The sequence below is a fragment of the Cynocephalus volans genome, chromosome 9 (genome assembly GCF_027409185.1).
Source record: "Cynocephalus volans isolate mCynVol1 chromosome 9, mCynVol1.pri, whole genome shotgun sequence".
Taxonomy (NCBI): Eukaryota; Metazoa; Chordata; class Mammalia; order Dermoptera; family Cynocephalidae; genus Cynocephalus; species Cynocephalus volans.
In genome coordinates, this window is record NC_084468.1 from 100,684,859 (window position 1) to 100,694,992 (window position 10,134).

The following is a 10,134-nucleotide window of genomic DNA, read 5'->3' on the forward strand; positions in this document are numbered from 1 at the left end:
CCGGTTATGAAAGTTACCTAATTTAATACATGAATTAATACTAAAAAAGGCATCATACCTAGTAAAATTTACATAATTTACTTGATAATGAAGAGTTCAAGAAAAAGATTCCTTTTATTTTTTTCAATAATTTGATTACCATATTGATTGATTTTAAGATTCAAATTTAGTTGTATATTTTAGCATCTCGGACATTGAGAATTGACTTATAATTGATGGCATGTTAGAGTTTATGAAATGGAGTAATTAAAACTAGTTTTGTTTACATTGAGATTGTAGTACCTAATTTACCTATCAGATTAACCTAATGTGAATCAATATGATAAAATCTGAAAGTTTCCACCATTAGGTGTGTTTCACTTCCTTGTATTGAATAACAAGCCTATAGAAAATATCTTTACTCATCAGAAAGATACGACTATATAAAACAGAAGAGCTTCATCTAATTGTTTATAATAAAGATATGAAAGGTATATTTAATACAAGTTTTATGATCCACTCAGTAGGTTTGCAAATGCATATTATGGATTTGGAATGTATCAAGTCATAAATGACAAAAAAAATGCTCTACCTGTTTAAATATTAAAACACAAAAACAAAAATAGTTTCTGAAGTCTGTATATCAAAGTTAAAACTTTCACAGCAATTTAATGTTTGCTTACATCAAAGCCTAGATGATGTTTAAATGTTTTTAATAATCATTTGTTGAACTGAAAATATTATTATAGTTAGATATTATGGTAATAATTACAAAGAAATTCTGATCAAAAACAATAAAATAAATAGAACTTATAGAAAAAATGTATGCAAAAAATACTGCATTCACATAAAAATGAAAGTTTTAGAGCTATAAACCCAAGTTTTCTTAGAGTTTCTAAAGATATGTAATTTAGAAGACCAGGTACAATTTGTCAAGCTTCTTTTGATTTGAAACCTGAATGTATTGTCAATGAAATATAATATAAGTGTCATTATTTGCTTGCAAATAGCTCTCACAAATGATATTTTGTAAAAGATATTTGATACCCAAATGCTTTGTGATATCCACACCACATATCTTCTGCATCTATTTTCTTTTTAAAGGTAGTTTGCTATGAACAAAACACAAAATAAGTATAAGTTAAAAATAAGAAAAAAATCTTGCTTTCTTAAGAATGTCTGTACATTTAAAGCTTATACATCTGGTCAAGTATCTTCTTCCGTCCTTGAATAATCTAATTTTTCTTTTTAAAAATTCTATCTACTTACTTATATTTTAATGCTAATTAAAAGTGTAATGTTCAATTAATTTTATAAAGGAAATTAAACTCAATAAATAAATGGATAATGCAAAAATTGTCTAATCTCCATTTTTCTCAGTTTATTATTTTCTAACATTCAATTTAATATTCCAGAATAAGTCACTACACACAATAAACATTCCATATGTAAGATTAAATACATAAAAAATTTCATAGGCTCTTTCACACATGCTATTATTTTCCTAACATTTAGCTATAATTAAATTATCATATGGTTGATGATAATATGAGTAAAATAATCATAATTTTTGGACTCTCACATATTTTTAATAGTAGAGCAATTTTCTAAAATCTTATTTCAATATAGCCAAATAAAAATCATTTTAAAGTGATAATGTAAGGAAGAAATTAGCTTACTTTCTTTATGTGGTATAATTTGCCTAATTTGTTAAATTACTTTAAGGATTTAAAGATTTACAAATGCTGTATCGGACTTACACTCAAAAAAAAGTAGCATTTACTTTTCTTTGTGTGTGTGTGTGCTCATAGGAATGTTTATATGAAATATTGCTTCTAGAAAAAAATATGTCATTCCTATTATTACATAAAATCCCAAATTTATGTCCCCCCAGATAATATTTAATACAAAGCTAAGATGGACCCTCATGATTTGTTTGTTATTACTCCGTGCATTCATGACATATATTTTAAACTATAAACTTTTTAAAATATTGAAACCCTGTCTTACTTAAATGTTTTAATTGAAATTTTTTCTTTATGTATTCATAGCTATTTTAAATTTAAATTTTGATTTTAAATTCCACACAGACTGTCGGTAACAGTTTATTTGATTGCAATTAGAGTTTTCATGATGCTTAAAGACGACTATCTTGACCTCTCAAAATATAAATGCATTTTGTATTTTCACAGTGAAAAAGAAGTTATAGTAATTTACAGTAGATACAGCAAATTGCTTGCCGTTTCAGAAGGTTTCTCCAAACTGATACATAATTATTTTCCTGCTGAGAATTGTTCTAAGGCCGATAAACCTTTGTGGATCTTTTTTTCCAACCTGTGCAAGTGAAGAAAAGACCTAGCAAGTTTTGCAGAATTTAGATGGAAAGCATTGATTGGCAACAATGTTAGCACTTATTCTGAATATAAATGAATTCCCCTTGAATGATTTGTATGCTAAAATAACCACTATTTATTACTATGTTGTATGTATTACTATAGGATATAAACAATAAAGACAGGGTCTTTAAATGAAAAAAAAACATAGGGGAGGTGGAAGGGGAAAAATCTGAGGAAACACAAGAGAATCAACACTTAAAATAACAGGGTTTTAGAGGATTGGTGGGAACAACTCTCAAAATAAGGCATGCCAGTTAGGTCTTATTCTGAAACTTTATTTTTTTTTTCCATTTTTCACTATTGTTTTATTGAAACATAATTGTACATATCTGTGGGGTATAGTGTTGAATATCAATACCTGTGTGCAATATGTGATGTGCATAGCAGGATAATTAGCATATTCAACATTACATGATGTAATCATTTTTTGTACCCTTTTACCAATTTCTCACTACCTCTCCTCCCCCTCAGTAGGACACATAAATAAATCAGTTTCAACAATGAACAGATAACACAAAAATATCAATAAGGAAACATTGGATTTGAACAACACTCTATACCAAATGGGCTAACAGATATATACAGAACATTCCATTCAGAAAACACATTCTTCCCAAGTGCACACACAACATTCTCCAGGATAGTATGTTAGGCCACCAGATATGTCAGCAAATATAAGAAGACTGAAACTATATCAAGTATCTTTCCTGGCCACATTGGGATGAAACTATAAATCAATAATAGGAGGAATTTTTAAAACTTCACATATAGATGAGAACTAAACAACATGTTTCTGAACAATCAATGGGGTCAAAGAAGAAATTTAAAAAGAAATTTTAAAAAAAATCTTGAGACAAATAACAATGGAAACATAACATACCAATACTTATGGGATGCAGCTAAAGTGCTAAAAGGGAAGCTTATAGCAAACAAACAAACAAACAAAAAAACCAACATTATAAAAAAAGAAAGATCTCAAATAACCTAATGTTATACCTCAAGGAAGCAGAAAACAAACAAACAAAAAAAGCAAAAAAAAAAAAAAAAAAAGCCAAAACTTACAGAAGAAAGGAAATAATAAAGATTAGAGCAGAAATAAATGAAAATACACCAAGAAAAAGTTGTTTTTTTAAAAGATAAAATCAACCAACACCTGTAGCTGAGACACCAAGAAAAAGAGAAAACGGAAATAAATAAAATCAGAAATGAAAGACATTACAGTACAATCGATACCATAGAAATACAATGGTGCCTCTTTCCATAATTTTACTTTCCTTGGTTTCAGTTACCCATGGTCAACGGCAATCCAAAAATATTACATATAATGAGAAATATTGAGATGGGGGGAGAGAGACCATATTCACAAAACTTTTATTATGGTATATTGTTTTAATTATTCTTTTTTATTAATAATTATTGTTGTTAATCTCTTATTATGCCTAATTTATAAATTTAATTTATCATAGGTATGTATGTGTAGGAAAAAACATAGTATATATATGTATACAGTTCAAAACTGTCCACAGTTTCAATCATTCACTAGGAGTTTTGGACTGTATCTCCCGTGGATAAGGAGGGGCTATGGTACAAATGATCATAAGAGACTAATATGAACCTCAAAACTGAAAATGCACCTTTTTCAAGTGCACATGTAGAAGCAATGTGAACAAAACTAATACTGTAATGCTCCGTAATGCAACTCTCAATAAATTAGGAAACACTGAATATACAGAAATAAATAAATTCCTAGATACATTATCTAATGATAATATATTCCTATGCTACTATACCTTTACACATATATTTATAAAAGGAAATAAAATTGCAGACTTTAAAAGATGAAAGCACATAATTAAAGAAAGGGGTCAAATTCTCTATCTTTGATTCCAAATAAAATTAGTAATGATTTAAAAATAGGCCTCAGATCAACCAAATTAACAAAGATAATACATAACTACATAGTTTCAATGCAGCTTCCCATTGTGATCATATTTACAGACTGAAGTAATTATGCCTTCTGATATCTCCAGCCAAAAGAAAATTCAATTTACCGGCAAAATATGCACCACTGATGAATGTTAAGAATGTTAATTTTTGGCCAGAGAGCTGCATATTAATGTCTTTACTATAATTCAATAAGGGAAGCCAACATGATACTGAAAAACCTAAAGACTTCACAAAAAAATTGCTAGAACTAATAAATGAATTCAGTAAAGTTGCAGGATTCAAAATTAACATACAAAAATAAATAATGTCTCTATACACTAAAAACAACTATCCAGAAAATAAATCAAAGAAAGAAAAAGTAATCCCATTTACAATAGCTACAAAAACAAAACAAAACCAAAAACACTTAGGAATAAAATTAACTAAGGAGGTGAAAAACCTGTTATATTTAAAAAACTACAAAATATTGATGTAAAAACTTGAAGACATGAATAAATAGAAACTTATCCCATTTTCATTAATTGAAAGAATTAATATCATTAAAATGTTCATACTACCTGAAGCAATCTACAGATTCAATGCAATCCCTATCAAAATTCAAATGACATTTTTCAAAGAAATCAAAAAAACAATCCTAACTTTATGTGGAAGCACAAGAGACCCCAAATAGCTAAGGCAATCTTGAGCAAAAAAGAACAAAGCCAAAGACATCACACTATCTGACTTTAAAATGTACTACAAAGCTATATAAGCAAAACAGCATGGTACTGGCATGAAAGGAGACATGTATACCAATGGTATAGAATAAAGTGCCTAGAAATAAGTCCCTGCATTTGCAATCAATTGCTTTTTAATAAAGATTCTAAGAACACTTAATGAAGAAGAGACAGTCTCCAGTAAATGATATTGGAAAAAATGAATATCCACATGCAGAAGAATAGTTACACCCTCATGTCATACCATATACAAAACTCAACTCAAAATGGATTAAAGACTTAAATGTAGAGATCTGCCTGGAACTGTAAAACTACTGAAAGAAAACATAGGGGAAAACCTCCATGACTTCGGCCTGGGCAGTTTTTTGGATATGACCCCAAATACACAGGCAACAAAAGTAAAAATGGAAAAAAAGAGATTGTATCAAACTAAAAAGCTTCTACACAACCAAGGAAACAAAGAGTAAAGAGAAGAGACAATCTATGGAATGAGAGAAAATATTTGTAACCCATAAATCTGATAAGGGGTTAATATCCAAAATACAGGTATATAAGGAACTCAACCCAATAGTGAGAAAACAAATAACCCAGTTAAAAAAATGGCCAAGGATCTGAATAGACATTTCTCAAAAGAAAACATATAAATTGCCAAGGTATATGAAAAAATGCTCAGCATCACTAACCATCAGGAAAATGCAAACCAAAAGCAAAATGAGCTATCACCTCACATGTGTTAGAATGGATATTATTAAAAAAAAGAAAAACAAACAAACAAAAAAACTAAAAGTTTTGGAGAGGATGTGGACAAAGGGGAATGCTTGCACACTGTTGTGGAAATGTAAATTAGTACAGCCATTATGGAAAACAGTTTGAAGTTTCTTCAAAAAATGAAAAACAGATCTACCATATGATCCAGCAATCTTGGGTATACATCCAAAGGAAATCAAATCAGGATTTTGAAGAGATACTTGCACTACTTTGCTGATCGCAGCATTATTCACAATAGGTAAGATATGAATCAAGAGTCCATCAACAGATGAATGGATAAAGAAAATGTGGTATACAAGGGATGGAAATATTTGTATTATCTTCTAATTCTATTTCTCTATGACTTTGAAGTACCATTGTACACACACAATGGAATAATATTCAGCCTTAAAAAATAATGAAATCCTGTCATTTGCAACAACATCGATGAACCTGGTGGACATTATATTAAGTGAAATAAGCCAGAACAGAAAGACAAATACTTCATGGTTTCACTTATGCATGAAATCTAAAAAAATTGAACTCATATAAGCAGAGAGTAGAATGGTGGTTACCAGGGGCTGAGGAGTAGAGGGTTGGGGAGATAACGGTCAAAGGTTACAAAATTTCAGTCAGATAGGAAAAATAAGTTCAAGAGATTTGTTGTAGAACCTGGTAACTACAGTTAATAACAATGTATTGCTTTTTTTAGCAAATAAACAAGAAAATGGTTTTTGAAATATCTGTTTAATTCAAAATATTTTAGTATTTATTTGTACGTATTCGTGGGGTACAGTATGTTGTTTCTATACATGCACATACTGCATAATGATTCACTTAGGGTAGGTGTCATAGTTTTGTATTCATTAGCAAACCACTTCTCCTCCACCCACTCAACCCGCCCCCCCAGCCTCAGGTAACATTATTCTACTCTACTTCTGTGAGAACCACATTTCCCCCCCAGATTCCACATATGAGCGATGTCACGTGATACTGCCTTTTTGTGACTGACTTCACTTAACATGACTTTCAGTTCCATCCATGTTGCTGCAAATGATAGGATGTATTACATTTTTGAAAATTGCTGAGAGTAGATTTTAAGTGTTCTCACCATAAAAAAAATATGGGTGGTAATGCATCTGTTAATTAGCTTGATCTAGCCATTCTGCAGTGTATATACATATTCTAAAACATCAGGTGGTAAATGATAAATATATACATTTTTATTTGTCAATTGAAAAAAGAAAAACAGTTTTGAGGGAGAACCAGAAACAACAATCAAGAGGCAGTAAAGAGTATTTTCTCCAGTGACAGTTGAGTTGACATGTGTGTACATTAACAAATATATATTTTTAATACATAGTATATAATTTTATACATTTGCATATGTATATACACACTCCGATATATATTTGTATACCCACATAACCTTTCTGATTCTCTCTCCACTTTTGACATTGCTCAAGTCTTTGTTAAGTGTCAACATTCTTTTATTCTGTATGGGGTTGTTCCACTTACGAAGCCATCAGTGAGTGCCCTTTGACTATAGCATGAGAAGTAGTTAGTAGCTATTTGTTCTTCTATGAAGAATAAGTTAAATAGCTGAATATGAGCTGGTCAATTTCATTTAGAGTTATAAAAAACTTTTCACCTCATGCTGTTTCTTAGCTTGAAATTAGGAAACCCTATCCTTTTAGGGCTTCAGGAAAGGTACCAACTACCCAGAGGATCTTTTGAACACATGGCCTCCTTTTAACTTTATGATTTAAAAATCAAAATAAGACTAGCATTTATATTAACTCAGAGAAATAATAAATACCAAAAAAGTAAGTGGGAGAAGCAAAAAAATATTAACAGAACTCAACTGTAATCACATATTTCCTTTTTAGCAGTCCCCAAATGAAATATTTGGGTCACAGTCAAGTGGTGCTACATTCAGTAGCTCATTAAAAACTGAATTCACTGGTCCAAATGTACTTTGAAGATTTTTAAAAAGTGAACTTATTTTGCTTGTTTTAATCATGTTGTATTATAGTGGCCATAAGGTCTTAGGACGCGAAAAATAAACTGTTGTTTTGAAGTAGAATCCAGATTTCATCTCTGGGGGATATAAATCTTAATAACAGATCAAAAAAGGATGACAAGAGCTCAATAACCTTTGGTTCTTTTATAATTCTAAGTTGTGTTGTATTATTTTTATGTTTGCTAAAATTATTCATGCACAGAATCAATTTAGTGATATGTAGGACAAGATAGGTACAAGTGAAAGATCATGTGAGAATGCTGAATTGAGATTTAAGAAAAAAATAATTATTCTCAGAATTATCTACCTAATCTAGTATAACATATTTGGCTTTTTCTGTACCTAATAACAAGCAGAAATGAATCTGTTATTCAGCCAATTTATCATACCCTAGAAGTGCTACCAGTAACACTGCTGTGTTACCCAAAATATAATATATTAATAATAGGTATAATAATGGAAGCCTCTTTAGGCCAAGTCCAATACCACTTTTCCTATAAAAATTTTTTGCTCATATCTATATTTACAAGTGTATGAATATTTGGTATGAGCAAATACGATGTTTGCTTGAATTCATAGAAAGGTCTTAGACAGCTTCTTCATCTTATATTTCAACCACCATTGTCAAGTCCAAGTTAGACACAACAATCAGTCCAGAAATAGAATTCTATGACCACATGAGTCTCACTGCTCTAAGTTGCAACATATGTTAGAATAAGGGAGGCTGTTTGAAGGGTTCTTGCTGGGATGGTCAAGATTTAAGCAGAAGCAAGGGTATTGAGTTCAATTGTTCTTTGGGATGTTTTAGCTCTGTCCCCTTCTGAAGGTTCTGGGGTGTGTGTGTGTGTGTGCGCGTGCGCGTGTGTGCGCACATGCGTGTGTGTATGTGTGTGTCATGGTTAAAGCTTAAAGACTTTTTTGTTCAATCTCTATTTTATTTCAAACCTACTTCAGCTTAAAATTTTAGTGAGTAGGAATCTAAAATATTCAAAATTATACTTTCTCAATACCACAGTTAGTGAAGTAACAAATCATGATGTTATTTATAAATGTTCTTACCTTCACATCTTTGACATTCATCCTCGTTCCCTCCTTTCCGACAAATATATCATCAATGTCCACAAGGATGTACCTGTCCAAGGACAACGTCAGCCTCTTCCCTGACAAGAAGGAAATGGCATCTATGAAGATGAGCTTGTGCAGCCAAAAGTTCAAGTTGTTGCCAAAAAGTACTCGCTGGATTCCATCGTGAAGCCCCAGATCCTGGATCACTGTCGCATAGAGTGTTTTGCTGGACAAGGATGAAAGGGATTTTTCTATCTGTAATTCAGTTAAAAGCACAGGCTGGTAGGTTGAATGATTATATTGGAAAATAGTCCAGTCTTCCCCAGGAAGAGGGCCTTTCTCAACCTTGGGGGCTTTGGTAATATGCAGCAAAGGAGACTGAGCGTTGACAAAACAGTCCTTTAGAGCTAGATTATTGAAAAGGGTTAATGGAAAGCCTTTTAACTGTGTACTTGGTGAGCTGTTCTCATTGGCTTTATGAAAACCAATTATACTAACACTGTATTCCACACAGTATTTTTCTAAAAGCTCTCGATTCCATGAGTCCATGCTGACATACTTCAGAATATTTTCATAAATAACTAAAGTATATTTCCCTTTGCCATTATCTGTAAGAGGAGGTATGTCTCCCTTGCCAGGGGCAATGACCATGTGGTACTGAAATCGGCTGGACTCCAAGATAGCTACGATATCTTGACCAAGTTGAGAGTATTGGCTCTCCACAAAGAGGAGGACAGTAGGGTCGGTTTTGGATATATCAATAAGCTTGACTGTTTTCAACTCCATTGACCGATATGGTAGAATTTTGATGTCAGCACATTCTGCTTCTGCAGTAGTTTCAATAAGTGTCATTTCCTGTTTGTAGCCAGAGTAAAGGAAATAGGCAGAAATGACAATGCTCACCAAGCAAAAGGTAGCTAAGAGGACAATCAGTGTTCGAAAACTTCGCCGAAGCTTCACAATAAGATTCATTTTTAAAAATAATGCTTTGGAAGCTTTTTCCAATTTCTTTTTCTAAAGTGCCATAGTGAATAAAATAGGAGATGGTGCAAATACCCCTTCCCAAAAGTTCATGTAACCATTGCAAATCATGTAAAATGTTTGACGGGATCACAAATGAGTTAAAGCTGAAAGGCAGTGGATCAGGAGAGCAAAAGTTGAAGAGATTTCGAATATGTCCAATACCAAGAATTGCTGCAGAATCCTCTAAGCATTACCTGAAAAAGAGGAGAAATGTAATAACTAAGACAAAAATAGAAAG

At 31.6% G+C, this 10,134-nt stretch overlaps 1 protein-coding gene across 1 annotated transcript in view; it reads right to left on the reverse strand.

The window, feature by feature from the left end:
• Positions 1-9,845, reverse strand: part of NDST4 (N-deacetylase and N-sulfotransferase 4) — a 245,096-nt gene extending 235,251 nt beyond the window's left edge. The window contains exon 1 of the mRNA XM_063108440.1: positions 8,868-9,845. Within this exon, the coding sequence (XP_062964510.1) occupies positions 8,868-9,845 (978 nt within the window). The remainder of the gene's footprint in view (positions 1-8,867) is intronic.
• Positions 9,846-10,134: the final 289 nt, after the last annotated feature.